The sequence below is a fragment of the Sapajus apella genome, unplaced genomic scaffold (assembly GCF_009761245.1).
Source record: "Sapajus apella isolate SASKATOON/1434 unplaced genomic scaffold, GSC_monkey_1.0 scaffold48, whole genome shotgun sequence".
NCBI classification, from domain to species: Eukaryota; Metazoa; Chordata; class Mammalia; order Primates; family Cebidae; genus Sapajus; species Sapajus apella.
The window spans coordinates 6719261-6735949 of record NW_022436988.1 but is presented as its reverse complement, the minus strand read 5'-3'; the positions used below and the strand labels follow the sequence as shown (position 1 = coordinate 6735949).

The window sequence follows — 16689 nt, the reverse complement described above, 5'->3', positions numbered from 1 at the left end:
CTCTTGACCTCGTGATCCACCCGCCTCGGCCTCCCAAAGTGCTGGGATTACAGGCTTGAGCCACCGCGCCCGGCTTCAGTGTCTTCTTTAATGCCACCAACGAATATTTTTTTCACAGTTAAGTGGGCACCTGGTCTTTGAGAATCTTCTCTTGAGACAGCTCTCTTTGGTTCCACAACTCTTCCATCCACTTTGTGTGGCCTTGCATTCACGGCTGCATCCACTTCCTCCACGGTTGCATACGTGACAAACCCAAAGTCCCTGGAGCGCTTGGTGTTTGGATCTCTCATTACCACACAGTCTGTGAGCGTTCCTCATTGCTCAAAATGGCTCTTCAGGCTCTCATCAGTTGTTTCAAAGCTCAACCCTCCAATGAAGAGCTTCCTCAGCTGTTCCAGCTCTTTAGGAGACTCTGACTTAGACATGATTGCAGGGAGAAGAGAGACTTTAACGATGCTTCTTTGGCGGCGTCCCGAGAAATTTTCTTAAATTCTATGTCATTGATGATTTCTTTTTTAAATTATTTTTAAGGTGGAGTCTTGCTCTGTAACCAGGCTGGAATACAGTGGCACAATCTCAGCTCACTGCAGCCTCTGCCACCCAGGATCAAGCGATTTTCCTGCCTCAGCCTCCTGAGTAGCTGGGACTACAGGTGCAAGCCACCACGTTCAGGTAATTTTTTTGTATTTTCAGTGGAGATGGGGATTCACTGAGTTGGCCAGGATTGTCTCGATCTCCTGACCTTGTGATCCACCTGCCTAGGCCTCCCAAAGTGCTGGGATTACAGGCATGAGCCACTGTGCCCAGCCCGATTTCCTTCCTTTTATATTCTCTTTTCTCTGTAGAACCCGTTAGTTGAATGTCAGACCTTCTAAATGGGTGCTCTATTACCTGTATCTTTCTTCTTCTATTTTACTTTTCTCTGGATTTTTGCTCTACTTTCTAGAATATTTCAAGTTTTCTTCCTACCATTCTATTGAAATTTTCATTTCTGCTCATTTTTAATTTTTTTTTTTTTTGAGACAGAGTCTTGCTGTGTCACCAGGCTGGAGTGCAGTGGCGCAATCTCAACTTACTGCAAACTCCGCCTCCCTGGTTGAAGCGATTCTCCTGCCTCAGCCTCTTGAGTAGCTGGGACTACAGGTGCGTGCCAGCATGCCCAGCTAATTTTTGTATTTTTAGTAGAGGCGGGGTTTCATCATGTTGGCCAGGATGGTCTTGATTTCTTAACCTTGCAATCCGCCCGCCTTGGCCTCCCAAAGGCTGGGATTATGGGCGTGTGCCACTGCGCCCAGCCTCCTTGTTTTTAATTTCTAAAAGCTATTGTTTTTGGTTCATAAACACTTTGTGTCATTGAGATTTCTTCTCTCATGTCTCTGAAACTATTAATGAAGTTTTCTTCTTCCTGCATAGTTTCTGTTTCCAATTAAATGTTTTTTTTTTTTTTTTTTTTACTTTATTATTATTTTATATAGAGATGGGGGTCTCACTATGTTGCCCAGGCTGGTCTCAAACTCCTGGGCTCAGGTGATCCTCCTGCCTTGGCCTCCCAAAGTGCTGGGATTACAGGTGTGAACCACCATACCTGGCCTAGTTGGGTCGTTTTAAAACATTTGTTTGTTTTGCCACTGTCTTTCCTATTATAGCCATTCCTTACACATCTAAGAATCTGTGGCTGTCTGCTTATATTTAAGGTATTTAAACTGCTGATTAGAGTTCTGAGTGCACAGCAGGACTTGGGGACCCTGGGCTTCACTGTGGGCTGACCTGGATCTGCTGAGGAACCTCCAACTGTAGTCTCAGGTTTTCCTATCCAGGTAGGTCCAATTTCCAGAAAACAGTTTTCCTTTCTCTTGATAAAGGCCTGGCTGCCAGCATTCTAGGGGCAGAGTGGAGAGGCAGCTAGGGGGCTCAACACCCAGTATGCCAGGATCCACTTACCCTGTTTTGTTTTCTTGAGATAGGTTCTCACTCTTACCCAGGCTGGAGTACAGTGGTATGATAGTGACTCATTGAGGCCTCAACCTCCCTGGGCTCAGGTGACCCTCCCACTTCAGCCTCGCAAGTAGCTAGGACTACAGGTGTGAACCACCATGCTTAGGCTAATTTTTGTATTTCTTGCAGAGACAGGGCTTTACCATGTTGCCCAGGCTGGTCAGCCTGTTTTTCGCACTGAGTCTGGCCCTTAGCCGTGCCTGGGTCTCTCTATTCCAGAGATTCTCTGTTTCAAACTTTCCAAGGAGAGTCATCTGCCTGCCTTTTGCCAGGGTGGAGGAAGGTAGTTCTGGCTGTGTGGTACAAGGGAGGGGATCTGCCTACCTCATGGGCAGACTGTCCACCAATCCTCTTCATTTTAGCTTTCCACCTCAACTCCTAGAGGGACCTGGTACTGTTAATTTCTGAACCCTTTGGGGGATAATATCACAGTATAAATTGGGTAATTTCTCAGCTTTTCTTTCTGCTAGCTCAGGATTCTGATTTCCTGGGTCTACTAAGTCATTTAACATTCACTCTGTGTTTGCAGCTTCTAAAAGCTTGTTGCTGTTGCTCTTTTCCCATTCTCCAAACACATACTTAGAGACTTATGCTTTTTTTTTTTTTTTTTTTTTTTTAGATGGAGTCTTACTCCGGTGGAGTGCAGTGGTAGAATCTCAGCTCACTGCAACCTCTGCCTCTCAGTTCAAGCAATTCTCCTGCTTCAGCCTCTGGAGCAACTGGGATTACAGGCGTGTGCCACCATGTCTGGCTAATTTTTGTATTTTTAGTAGAGATGGGGTTTCACCATGTTAGCCAGGCTGGTCTCAAACTCCTGACTTCAGGTGATCTGCCCGCCTTGTCCTCCCAAAGTGCTGGGATTACAGGTGTGAGCCATTGTGCCTGGCCAGATTTATGCCATTTAAATATATGTTTATTATTACTTAATGGGGTTTTGAGAGGAAGCAAAAGTAGGTGTTCAATCCTCCATCTTTACCTGGAAATCTGAGAATCAGAATTTATTTCCATAATCACAGAAAAACAAAACAAAGAACACCCTTCAATTTAACATTTATCGAACGTCAGTGTTTTCCCTTTTGTTCTCTTAATTTTGACAACAACCATTAAAGGTAAAGTTGATTATCACCATTTTACAGATTAAAAAACCTGAAGCTCAGACACTTATTCAAGCAAGCATCTGTGGACCTGGGAAGCAAATGGCTCTGCTGCTTCCAAGTCTGGTTCTTCTAGCACATGACAGCTCCTTCACACTACTCTAGAGCTGTGGCCTGGCTGCCACGGCAGAGGCTAGGACCTCACAGCAGCTCAGACCCTTGAATGGTCTCCATCAAATGTGTAAGCATGCCGTATGTGATGACAGAAACCAAGTGGATGGAATAGCTGGCAGCTGGCAGACCCCAGAGGCCTTGTTAGTCTGCTCGGCTGCTGGAGGAACTCCCGTGGGTGAGGTGGGGGGACTGTTCTGCAGCAGACAGGTACCTCCTTGGCTCTCTCCTCCCCAGAGTTGACCCTGGGGTGGAGAGAAGTGTAGCTGGGGAACCAGTAAAAACTTCAGGGACAGATAAAATATAAAAAATTAATAGAAACAGAAAATAGATTAATGGTTACTTAGGGTTGGGAGGAGCGCTTGAGCCTGGGAAGTCAAGGCTGCAGTGAGCTGATTGTGCCACTGTACTGCAGCCTGGGTGACAAAGCAAGACTCTGTCTCAAAAAAAAAAAAAAAAAAAATCAGACGGCAATATCGTAATGCTAATAAGGCTGATCTATATAAGCATGAGATGGTCTCTGAGTCATCTTCCTTGTCTATTCAGAAAAATCTGGGACCTCTGATTTGCCCTAACCAAATTTTTTCCCCAGGGAATCAGAGAGCCTTAGTAGATGAACTGTCTAGGGGTGGCAGGTGATGGGAATGCATCAGATTAAAAATTACACTATCTCGAGGAGGGCACCAAGAAGGCAAATGATGATAATTAACATTGATGATGAGGATTAAACGATCAACCCAGGGCACTATGAGTTCCTCAGAGAACAGACACATGAGATGGGGAATAAAAAAGAAAATATAAGCAATTAAATAAAGGATTTGATATTCTAAGTTCAAATTTCCCATTTTTACATTGGCTTGCTGGAGTAGCTGCAAAAATTCCCATTTTCCCTTAATAACTCCTCTTCCCTTTAAAAAAAATCCATAAAATAAAGATAATGAGCATTTCTAGGCAAGTGAAAGTTCTTCACAAACACAGAGCATTGCATCCAGTGCTAACAACATGGGTGTGGACAGCCTGATCTCAGCAGAAAGTAGCACCCACACTCCTGCCTGATGCCTGGAGAAGCAGGCTCCAGGGCTGCCGGAAACTGCTGTGTGAGTTCCCTGGGGAGTCTGTCCCTCAGCCCCCAACCTCCCACAAAGGAAGGTGCCTGGGACCTGGCCCCAGCCTCCGGGAACTTACCTGACAAGCCTCAGTGTGTCCTTTCGGATATTGACCAGGCTTCTCAGTGTCTTCACGGGTTCTTGGGGAGGTGGGGTGGCGTAAGAAAACTGTGTCAGAAACAAAGTAGGAGAAGGTGGTGTGTTTATAAAGACCCACAACTGTCCCTCACTGTTACAGGGCTTTACAGTTTACCAAGAATAGCCCTAAGAGGTGAGTCAGGAAGGCACAATTCTCCAAATTAAGTGAGGAAACTGAAACTCTGACATACTGAGTCAACTTGCTCAAGGTCACAGCTAGTCGGAAAACTGGGATTCAATCTGGGACCCGAAGAGCTAGACTTCTCTTCTTTTTCCATTATATGAAGCTTATTTGGGTCAGTGTTCAAAAGTTGGCGAATTAATAAACAACCACTGAAGTTCCAAATACCAAAGGACACACTGTGGCCGAGTTAATCACAAAAGGCTTTTCCAACTGAACTCAGACAACAGGGAGCCAGACCTGCAAGCCCTTTCCTTCAGTGAAGCCATATGGTATCCCAGGAATTTAGGGACTGCAAATAAAAGAGAACCCTATCATGTGTACAGAGCTGAAGTTTGCAAACAGTAAAGAACAAATTTCTCCTGCAGCTGATCATATAAAGCAGAGCTCTTTAATATGTGAGCCAAGGGTTATTTTGGGGTCACCAAAGGTTTATGTTTCTTCATCATTTACCATCCACTTTCTCCCCTTTACCTGTTTAGATCTTTGGATTTGAAGTTCTGAGTTGATGATAATGAAGAGATAAAGGGGAAACAGCCAAAATGTCACTGGAAATTGCCTTCTGAAGATCAAGAATGATTTCAAATGTTCCCAGTATTTTTTTTTTTTTTTTTTTGAGACAGAGTTTGACTCTTGTTACCCAGGCTGGAGTGCAATGGCACGATCTCGGCTCACCGCAACCTCCGCCTCCCGGGTTCAGGCAATTCTCCTGCCTCAGCCTCCTGAGTAGCTGGGATTACAGGCACGCGCCACCATGCCCAGCTAATATTTTGTATTTTTTTAGTAGAGACGGGGTTTCACCATGTTGACCAGGATGGTCTTGATCTCTTGACCTCGTGATCCACCCGCCTCGGCCTCCCAAAGTGCTGGGATTACAGGCTTGAGCCACCGCGCCCGGCCCCCAGTATTTTTATAATGTTATTTGGGCAATCAAAATGTTTTAACATGTAATTCCCAAAAAACCTACTGGTCTCTGCAGCTTTGCAAAACTGTGGTTCTCTTGGCTCAAGAAGAGTCTGCCTCCAGAGTGGGGTATCAGAAAACAGGAGACATGCAAATTATAATCAAACTGTGCCTTCACAGATTTTTATTGAATATGGTTATTTTACTTGGGAAACAATAAAGTTAAATCACAATTAAGGCACATCCAACTTTACATATGCAGTATGATTGCTTATAACTCACATGTATGGATGTGACTCTTACATTTAATAGAAATTATTTGCATTCAGATTACCCACTTTGTGGGTATTATGTAGTAACTTACTTTTTCATTGATCTATTAACCATACATTCTTTTAAAAATGATAGTTTTTTTTTCTAATTACAAAGTAATACATGCTTAAGCAGAAAATGTGAAAAACACAAAAAAGTACAAAACTATCCCAATTTTACTACTCAGCAATACCAAAATTAACACTACAGAATATGTATCTCCGTCTGTCCATCCATCCATCCACCTCTATATCTAGATGTCGTTTCAAACTGAACATACTATTTTGCAGTTTCTTTTTCACTTAAAAAGATGTGGTAAACATTTTTAAAGTCTGTAATTTTGAAAACATGTGCAGCTTAACAGCATACTTTAATCAATTCCATATTATTCAATATTTTCTGGTGGTTTTACTTTCTTTTGCTGCTATAAATGTTGTGGTGAATATCCTTGTCCCTATATTTCTGCATGCTTGATTATTTCCTTAGGACAAATTCCTAGAAGTGGAATTACTGGATCAAAGGGTACGCATATTTTCAAGACTTTTAAAATTATTTTGCCAAATTGGTTTCCACAAAGCTGACTCCAACTTTGCCCTCCTGCAAGCAGTACATCAGGAGGCCTTGACATGGGAGAACTGAAACTCTAGTTCAGATCCCATCTGTGGCCTGTTTCTCCTCCCCCAACTTTCCTAGGCTGTCATACTAAAGGAATTTAAAACAATTTTTAAATAAGCTTAAGCAAAAAGTAATTAGGCAGGAAAATCCGACACAAATGCTAGTCTATTCTAAAGCCAAAATAAATGACTTTGGGATTAAAATTTTTTTCAGGAGTAGCAAAGTTAATCATTTTCAATTTGTACAGGTACTTGGGAGTTATCCATAACTCCTACCTGCATTTCAAAAAAAAAGATGCATCCTTTCCCTTATTCGTTAGTCTTTCTCCTCCAATAGCTACCCCCTGCTGCAAAAGAGAGAAACATAAAAAGAAAGAAAGAAAAAAGTCCTAGCACTCTTCATCCTCCATTTTGAATATTACCTTTGATGATAACTGTGGCAATGAAACATAAACTATTTGGCTCTTAAGGAAAGGTATCAATGAGCTCAATTGTGAATAAATCCACTCCTACACTTTAGGCTCTCCCTACACACACACACATACACACACACATACATGAAAACAATGGCAAATCTATTCAGGAGAACCTTGCTCGTGGGCTGCTACCCACCAAACTTTATGACTTGATGGCGTTTCATTCATGCAATCAGAGTCTACATGCAACATTCCATGCTAAGTGTAAGGAGAGATTTAAAACAAAGATGAGGCCCTGCTTTTTCAGGAAGCTGCGTTATAAGGCAACTGACATAGTAATTGTAATACCAAAGAGATTAAAAATATTAACATTTTGCCACCAAAGTAAAAAATAAAGGAAGTGATCACTTCTGGCTGAGGTAATCTGAAGGCTTCACGGAGGAGGTGGTACTTGATCTGGGATCTTAAAGGATAAATGAAGGGGGACAGTAGGATCAGCAGCAAATTGAAGAAAATACTTTTCTGCTCTTAGAGTTGTCTCCCATTCTTTTGTAAATCAATTTTGCCTACTGTTACTCTCTAAATTTCTTAGTGAGTTATCTTCCTTTTACAAATGACCATTTATTGAGTGTTTACTATTGATGACAGTGGTTGGCCACTGCAGGGAGGGTGCAGGGAGCAGGCAGACAGCCCCTCCACAGCCTGCTGCCCTGGGGGCCGCCCCACGGGGCTGGCTGGGTTACCCACCATCAGAGGAGCAGAGCGGCAGGAGGGCAGCTCGGTAGGGCAGACAGAAGCCCCGAAGCGGAACTGGGCCTGGGGCAGTGCAACGCTTGCACAGGGAGCCCAGGGCCGGGCCTGGGCACAGAGCTGGGGCCACGTTTCAGGGTCCCAGGGCAGGAAGTGGGAGCAGCCCCCACTTCAGGGACCTGGCCAGCAGTGCAGCCACTGTGCCCACCCTGCCAACGGTGCCAGGTTCCTGTGCTTCAGGAGGAGGCTTTGTGCAGGCCGTCTGGGGCTACCTCCTTGGGTCTGCTCCACATCGTGGTGACCACTGAGCCTGACACTCTGATGGCCTGGCCCAGGCCCGTGATCCACTCTGCCCCAGACTGCCCCTGAAGTGCCAGGGCAACAGGGGGAGCTCATGGTGATGTTACCCTGCCCGGACACCGATCCATGAGGACCTGGAGCCCCTGCCCCAGGCTGGGAGGGGGTGAGGCAAGGGCTGCATGCTCCACAGAGCAAGTGGGAGCCAGGAGCAGGCAGCAGCCCTGCCTGGGGCTGTAGCCATCCAAGTCAGGGTTGTGGACCTGGGCCTCCATAAGCTAGAGACATGGGAAGGCCTGCCTCCACCCCTCAACTGGCTCAGAAGTGACTGCTCCAGCTGCCTGGCTCCTGCCTGCTGTTGGTGCTGGCTCTGATCTCTGAGCAATGTGGGGCCAAGCCCAGATGCTGTCACACCCAGGCTGGGAGTGTACACATAGGGTACGCAGCTCCCTGCTGCCTCGGCTCCCTCCAGACTTAGGGCCCTGATGAGCATGGGGGAAGATGGAGGAGCCAAGGGGGTACTTAGGGCACCTTGGTGCTGGTCTTCAGGGAGGGCCTAAAGGCCGGAGACCTGGATACCAGTCCCACCCACTGGAGTGGGAACTTGTGGTGCCATTTCTGGGCCTGTCCATGGCTGGCCATGGAGCAGTCTACCTGCACTTCCTCCCCTCTGAGGCCCATAGAAGACTGGGCTCAGCCAGAACAGGGCAGAGGTCGGGACCACCATCTACAGAGAGGAGTAACCTATGCTAGGGCCTCCTGTCTGCTGAGAGCTGGGGAGACGATGGGACAACCTGCCTGCAGAGAGGAGACTGGGCTCAGCCAGAACAGGGCAGAGGTTGGGACCACCATCTACAGAGAGGAGTAACCCATTCCAGGGCCTCCATTCTGCTGAGAGCTGCAGAGAAGACAGGATGACCTTCCAGCAGAGAACAGCTTCCCACTCCAGGGTCTCTCTGCTAGGACACTTGTTGGGACACCTTGGCTGCAGAAAGGAGCTACCCACTGCGGTTTCCTCTGACTGTTCTATCGCTCAGTAAGGCTCCTCTTTGTCTTGCTCACCCTTCATTTGTCTGCATACATTTCTTCCCGGTTGCAGGACAAGAACTAGGGACCCATCGAATGGTGGGACTAAAAGAGTTATAACGCAAACAGGGCTGAAACATGCTCCTTGCTCGTCATGTTGCGGGCAAAGAGGAGAGAAGAGGTGAGGCCCTTCAGGGAGCCCAGACCTGGGAGCTCCGCGAGCCAGGGTTGTGACTTCCTCTTTGTGGCGCTGTGGTTCCTGGTGTCTCCAAGCTTCCAGGTGCCACTGCATTTCCTGGTGCCAGCTGGGAGAGTGGCTTGCAGTGCACCTGATCCAGCCACAGCCTTGCAGACAGCTGGCACCCACCTGGCACCTGAGACTGCCAGCCTCACGGCAGCAGCCAGCGTGTCTGACTGCACAGTGGCCAGACCCCACTCTTGCTCGCATACCCCTTGCTGCTCCATGCCTGACTTGCAGTCTCCCTTAGAGGCGTGGGATATAGGCTGGTAGTGTGAGCTGAGTGCAGCCTGTCAGCCCAAGTGGGTGGAACAAGCCCAGTGGGCCTGAGCCAAACCTGTCAAGGCACTGCTGGCCACGATTTCCGGCCAGAAAAGCGACACTCCAAAGATCCCATAACACTATGTGCTAGGCACTATGCTGAGCCCTTTATTTATATTATCTTATTTAATCTTTGGAAGAATCCTGTATAATAGGCATGGTTGTTCCCATTTTTGCAGATAAAAAAAATAGAAGTTGTAAAGAGGTTGAATAACTTCTCTAAAGTCCCCAAGTTTTACGGAGCAGAGGTCTTTTTTCTTTTTTTCCCGTAACTAACATGTCTTAAAGGGAGCAAAATTGAGGTTTGAACATGTCCCACCTTTATCTTTCCCCAAGATGCTCTGGATGCAGCTTCTTAATCTGGAGATGAGATTTCAAGGATTAAAGTGCTGGTTATTAAAAGATCTGAAAACACAAATTTATTTATTTTCTCAAATTTTTTTTAAAGTCAAGACACCAAATAATTTTTTTTGCTTGTCCACACTATCTCCTCAATACATGCACCATTACTAAGTTATAGTTAAGACAAAAGATGTATCCTGGCCGGGCCCAGTGGCTCACACTTGTAATCCCAGCACTTTGGGAGCCTGAGGCAGAAGGATCGCTTGAGCTCAGGAGTTTGAGACCAGCCTGGGAAACATGGCGAAACTCTGTCTCTACAAAAAAATTAAAAACTTAGCATGGTGGCACACACCTGTAGTCCCAGCTACTCAGGAGGCTGACACAAGAGGATCACTTGAGCCCAGGAGATTGAGGCCACAGTGGGCTATGATAGCACCACTGTACTCCAGCTTGGGGGACAGAGTGAGACCCTGATTTAAAAAGAAAAAAAAAAGGCCAGGCATGCCTGTAATCCCAGCACTTTGAAAGGCAGAGGTGGGCCGATCACTTGAGGTCAGGAGTGTTGAGAACAGCCTGGCCAACACAGCGAAACCTAGTCTCTATTAAAGATACAAAAATCAGCTGGGCATGGTGGCACACACCTGTAATCCTAGCTACTCAGGAGGCTGAGACAGAAGGATCACTCGAACCCAGGAGGCAGAGGTTGCAGTGGGCCAAGCTCATGGTATTGCACTCCAGCCTGGGTGAAAGCGTGAGACTCTGTCTCAAAAAAAAAAAAACCAAAAAAAAAAAAAAAAAAAAACCCAAAAAATAAATATCTTATTTCAATCTAAAACCAGAGATCTCACTCATATGCTAATAGGTTAGTATGAAAGGAAAGCAAACTAATGTCTTCTTGGAACCAAGAAAGATGAAGCTCAGAACAGATTCAGGACCGAACATTTTTCTGAAGTATTCACTGCACCAGTCCACTGTACTCAGCATTAGCAATCATTTTCTCAGTTCATTATCTACAGAGTTTCTGTTTTCTTTTTTAGAGTCTGTAAAGTGTAATTTTCTCTGCCCTAGGTCTACTGAGTAAGGCAGTACCTGGTGAAAAGGAAGATCAGATAAAGTCTTTCTGATGTAAGCATCCTGACATATCTGGAAACAGGAAGATGCTTCCTTTTCTGTCTTGCACACAACAGGCCCCAGGTTGTGTCTTCACAGACAGAGGAAGACTGAGAAGCGTTCTGACCTCTTACTTACTTCACTTTTTATATATAGAATAGAATCCTCTTTCACTTTTTATAATGAAAACAGCCTTAGATCAGGACTCATGAACAAAGAATGAAATATGGTCTGCTCAGGGATTTGTGGACCAAACATTATGTGTGAGTATCTTTATGACAGAATAGCAAGGCACAGGTCCCCCAGTCTATTCATCTAACCAGAAAACTGCCAGAAAGCCCCCTTTCATGGGATAAAATTTGGGTAACCTGAAATTACAGCCTGGCAAATCATGAAAAAAGGAAATGTAAGGAAATATTTAACTGACTATGTACTATGCGCCAGGCATTATCCTAGATAGATGCTATGTGCCCTGCAGTAGCTGAAGCAATGCAATAGAGAGAGTATGGCTTTATATTAGATAGATCCTTTTTGTCCCCCATTTTATTTTACACATTTTTTATTTTTATTTTTAAATTTTTATAGAGATGGGGTTTTATTATGTTGCCCAGGCTGGTCTCAAACTCTTTTTTTTTGAGACAGAGTCTCACTCTGTCGCCAGGCGCTACGCTGGAGTGCAGTGGCACGATTTCGGCTACTGCAACCTCCACCTCCCGGGTTCAAGCAATTCTCCTGCCTCAACCTCCCAAGTAGCTGGGACTACAGGCCCATGCCACCACGCCCAGCTAATTTTTGTATTTTTAGTAGAGACAGGGTTTCACCATGTTGGCCAGGATGGTCTCGATCTCTTGACCTAGTGATCCGCCCACCTCGGCCTCCCAAAGTGCTGGGATTACAGGCTTGAGCCACAGCGCCCGGCCGGTCTCAAACTCTTGAGTTCAACTGATCCTCCTGGCTCAGCTTCCCAAGTGTGGGGATTAGAGGTATAAGCCACCATGCCTGGTCTTTTTTTATTTTGGTAAAATACACATAACATAAAATGTACTATTTCAACCATAATCAAGTAAACAGTTCAGTGGCATTAAGTAATGTTTGCATTCACATTATCGTGCAGGCATCCCCACCATCCAGCTCCAGCGTAGGTATGCTCTTCATATTCTCAGCATGAACAACACGCCTGCCACTCTCACCAGCCTGTAAGTTCTGTGTGTATGCTGGAGGACAGTCTGATATGCAGGAGAAATATGGCAGCTGACTAACAAAGAATGTCAATTAAAGCAAATGAGACTCAAAAGATTCACGTAAACATCCAGGGTCCCAGGGCGGATGAGTAGCAGAGCCACAATTTGAACCCAGGTACCTCTGACTCCAAAAGCCATACTCTCTCTATTGCATTGCTTCAGCTACTGCAGGGCAAGTTGACAGGCTCTTCTAAGCCTCTTCTAAGTGTTCTAGGGACCTGAGCAGGGTTCGGGGAGTCTGAAAGTTATACCATATGGCAAACAGTACCGAATTCTGTGAAGGTTCTGGAAGCTAGCCAAAAATCTCCAGATGACACCCTATGCTTAAGTGGAGGTACATACAAAAGCGCAATACACGCCCTTCTTTCCATCTTTAACGGGAGTATCTAAGGTCTTCTTAGAGAAGAGCTTTCTTGGAGCACAGTATGACAAAATCTTTTTGTCTGTAAGATCTAACAGTACCTGCAGAAGACAAAAATGTACACAGATGTCAGGGGGATGTCAGAGAACACTGCCAGTAGCCACAGCCACAATGGACATGTCAGTCAGTGTTCACCTTCCACCCAAGATACTCAAAGATGTGTTACTGCCAGATATTTCTAAAATATGGCGACTTCTCCACTAAATTATTTTCAAAAAACAGGGCCAGGCATGGTGGCTCACATCTGTAATCCCAGCACTTTGGAAGGCAGAGGCGGGCAGACCACCTGAGGTCAGGAGTTCAAGACCAACCTGGCAAACATGGTGAAATCCCATCTCTACTAAAAACACAAAAATCAGTTGGGTGTGGTAGTGCGTACCTATAATCCCAGTTACTCCAGAGGCTGAGGCAGGAGAATCGCTTGAACCCAGGAGGCAGAGGCTGCAGTGAGCTGAGATTGCAGTGAGCTGAAATTGCATCACTGCACTCCAGCCTGGGCAACAGAACAAGACTCTGTCTCAAAAAAAAAAAGAATAAATAAATAAACAAATAATATTTGGCCGGGTGCAGTGGCTCACGCCTGTAATCCTAGCACTTTGGGAGGCAGAGGTGGGTGAATCACAAGGTCAGGCATTTGAGACCAGCCTGGCCAACATAGTGAAACCCTGGTCTCTACTAAAAATACAAAAAATTAGCTGGTTCAGATCTGAGTCACCGCACTAAAAAATAAAAATAAAATAAAAATAAGTTAGCTGGGTGTGGGTGTGGTGGTGGGCACCTATAGTCTCAGCTACTCAGGAGGCTAAGGCAGGAGAATCGCTTGAACCTGGGAGGCAGAGGTTACAGTGAACCAAGATTGCACCACTGCACTCTAGCCCAGGCAACAATGTGAGATTGTCTTAAAAAAAAAAAGGCCAGGTGTGGTGGCTCACACCTGTAATCCCAGCACTTTGGGAGGCCAAGGTGGGTGGATCACAGGGTCAGGAGTTTAAGACCAGACTGGCCAACATGGTGAAACCCCGTCTCTACTAAAAAATACAAAAATTAGCTGGGCATGATGGCTCATGCCTGTAATCCCAGCTACTTTAGGAGACTGAGGTACGAGAAGTGCTTGAACAGGGACCCCGGGAGGCAGAGGTTGCAGTGAGCCGAGATTGCGTCACTGCACTCTAGCCTGGGCTACAGAGCGAGACTCCATCTCCAAAAAAAAAATTCAAAAAACAAAAGACATTTATTTACCCATTCATTCAGCACTCTCACTATGTCCTGAGCACTGAACTAGGCCTGGGGGATACAGTGAAGAAAATAGCAAACCTCTCTTAGTTCCATTGGTAAAGGGAACTAAGCCAAGCTTGCATCTAGTGGCCTGCATGCTTGGATATAACATTGGGACTGGCCTGCTTGTGTCTGTACTGAAGTAGGCCCAAATCTGAGAACAACTTAAATCCCAAACATCTCAAACCCAGAATGGAAGTAGAGTTTGGCTCAGTCAGATCTCTTTTGGTGAACCTCAGGGGTTTGCTGACGAAAGCTCTGTGTGTATGCAAGCAAGCTCCTTTTTGGCTTTTTACCCTGGTGCTCATCAGCTTCCTTTTACATGCGCCTCACATCGGCAAAGTGCCACCTGGTGACAAAAGATGAAACTGCTAGACCAGGCCCAGATGGGGGCAGAATGGTGCACGAGCATTCACATATACATGGGCACACACACATTTAGTCTGTGTGTGTGTATCAACCACATGTTCTAGATTTATTTTTACCATTCTGATTTCAAATATTAAACTACCCCCATGGTGGTCCTCATATTTTTGTTGTTAAAAAATATGGTCACAGTGCATGTGAAAGGACATCTTACTCCATGTGTAAATTATTTGGCAATTCTGAGTAGTCTACAAAAAACACAAAAATCCATGCATCCCATCCATAAAAATAAATAATTAACTTCAATACCAATCTTTTTTTAAAGCATATATTTTGTTTTCATTTGCTATTAGGTTCAGGCCTCATCACATGTGTATGGCATAAATAAGTGAAAATTGTGATATTATCCTCATCAATTCTCAGGTAAAGAAAGTATTGCTGGGCCGGGCGCGGTGGCTCAAGCCTATAATCCCAGCACTTTGGGAGGCCGAGGCGGGTGGATCACGAGGTCAAGCGATCGAGACCATCCTGGTCAACATGGTGAAACCCCGTCTCTACTAAAAATACAAAAAATTATCTGGGCATGGTGGCGTGTGCCTGTAATCCCAGCTACTCAGGAGGCTGAAGCAGGAGAATTGCCTGAACCCAGGAGGCGGAGGTTGCGGTGAGCTGAGATCGCGCCATTGCACTCCAGCCTGGGTAACAAGAGCGAAACTCCGTCCCAAAAAAAAAAAAAAAGAAAGTATTGCTGGCCGGGTGCGGTGGTTCACGCCTGTAATCCCAGTACTTTGGGAGGCTGAGGCGGGTGGATCACCTGAGGTCAGGAGTTCGAGATCAGCCTGACCAATATGGTGAAACCCCATCTCTATAAAAAAATAAATAAATAAAATAAAATAATATTTTAATTGTAAAAGAAATTTTTTATTTTAAAAATAGAAAAAAAAAGAAAGTATTGCTATTGTATACTTCAGTTAGTTACTTTTATTTTTATTTATTTTTTATTTTTTGAGACGGAGTTTTGCTCTTGTTGCCCAGGCTGGAGTGCAGTGGTGTAACCCCAGCTCATTGCAACCTCTGTCCCCTGCCCCCCAGCAATTCTCCTGCCTCAGCTGGAAATTACAGGCACGTGTCACCACGCCCAGCTAATTTTTGTATTTTTTAGTAGAGATGGGGTTTTATCATGTTGGCCAGGCTGGTCTTGAACCCCTGACCTCAGGTGAGCCACCTGCCTTGGCCTCCCAAAGTGCTGGGATTACAAGTATGAGCTGCCACGCCCAGCCTATTTTTATTTTTTGAGACACAGTCTTGTTCTGTCACCCAGGTTGGAGTGCAGTGGCCCAATTATGGCTCACTGCTGTGTAGACCTCCTAGACTAAAGCAATCCTCCCAAGTTAGCCTCCTGAGTAGCTGGGGTCACAGGTGTGTACCACCATGGCTGGCTAATTTTTTTTTTATTTTTAGTAGAGACGAGGTCTCAGTATGTTGCCCAGGCTGGTCTCAAGTCTCCCAAAGTGCTGAGATTACAGGTGTGAGCCATGGCACCTGGACCCCTTCTGTTGGCTACTGTGTGTGTGCATTTTCTTTGTCTGACTACTTTATACTAATCATAATGTTATGGCTTTTCTTCAATTAACATAAATTATTCAAAAAATAATTTTTAGTCCACTTAACTAATACTTTCTTGGGAAATAGGTCAGCATTATTAAAATAATTAAGAGTTTGGGCAACTTTAGAAATAATGAAAGATTTCAAGATGAGGTACTAGAAAGTAGGTAGTTTATGATCATGCAGGGAGGCAGCAACAGAGTTCGCATCTGATTCTCTGTCCACTACTTAGCCAGTTAACGTCTAAGTCAGTGATTCTCAAACTTGAGAGGGGCCAAGAATCACATGGGAGTATTTTTTAAAACTGCAGATCCCAGGGCCCTGTCACTAGAATTCTGATTCAGTTTGGGGTGGGAACTAGGAATCTGTATTTTAATAAACATCCCAACCAATTCTAATGCAGTTAGGTCAGAGACCACACTGAAAGAAAAAATGCTGGTCTTCTGCAGCTAATATTTATTTAGATACCAAAATAAATTCACATAAAGGTCTTTTTTGTTTTGTTTTTTGGAGGTAGGGTCTTAATATGTTTCCAGGCTGGAGTGCAATGGCTATTTACAGGCGTGACCATAGTGCACTATAGACTTGAATTACTGGGCTCAAGTGATCCTCCCGCCTCAGCTTCCCAAGTAGCTGGGACTACATGCAAGTCATCACACCTGGCTAATTTCCATCATTTCATCTACATTAAAAAAATTTATGGATATAGAATAATTACAGATTTCTACATTTATTAACTGGGATTCTACTGTAAGGAAGAGCTGTCC

General features: G+C 45.1%; 1 protein-coding gene and 1 pseudogene across 3 annotated transcripts in view; both read right to left on the bottom strand.

Annotated features, from left to right (window-relative positions):
- Nucleotides 1-498, bottom strand: part of LOC116525628 — a 1823-nt pseudogene extending 1325 nt beyond the window's left edge.
- The window catches only part of RNF157 (ring finger protein 157), a 90488-nt gene that overhangs the window by 25492 nt on the left and 48307 nt on the right, over nucleotides 1-16689 (bottom strand). For all 3 annotated transcript variants that reach the window (XM_032241601.1, XM_032241602.1, XM_032241599.1), the window contains exon 3: nucleotides 4446-4534. In XM_032241601.1, coding sequence (XP_032097492.1) covers nucleotides 4446-4534 — 89 coding nt within the window. The remainder of the gene's footprint in view (nucleotides 1-4445; nucleotides 4535-16689) is intronic.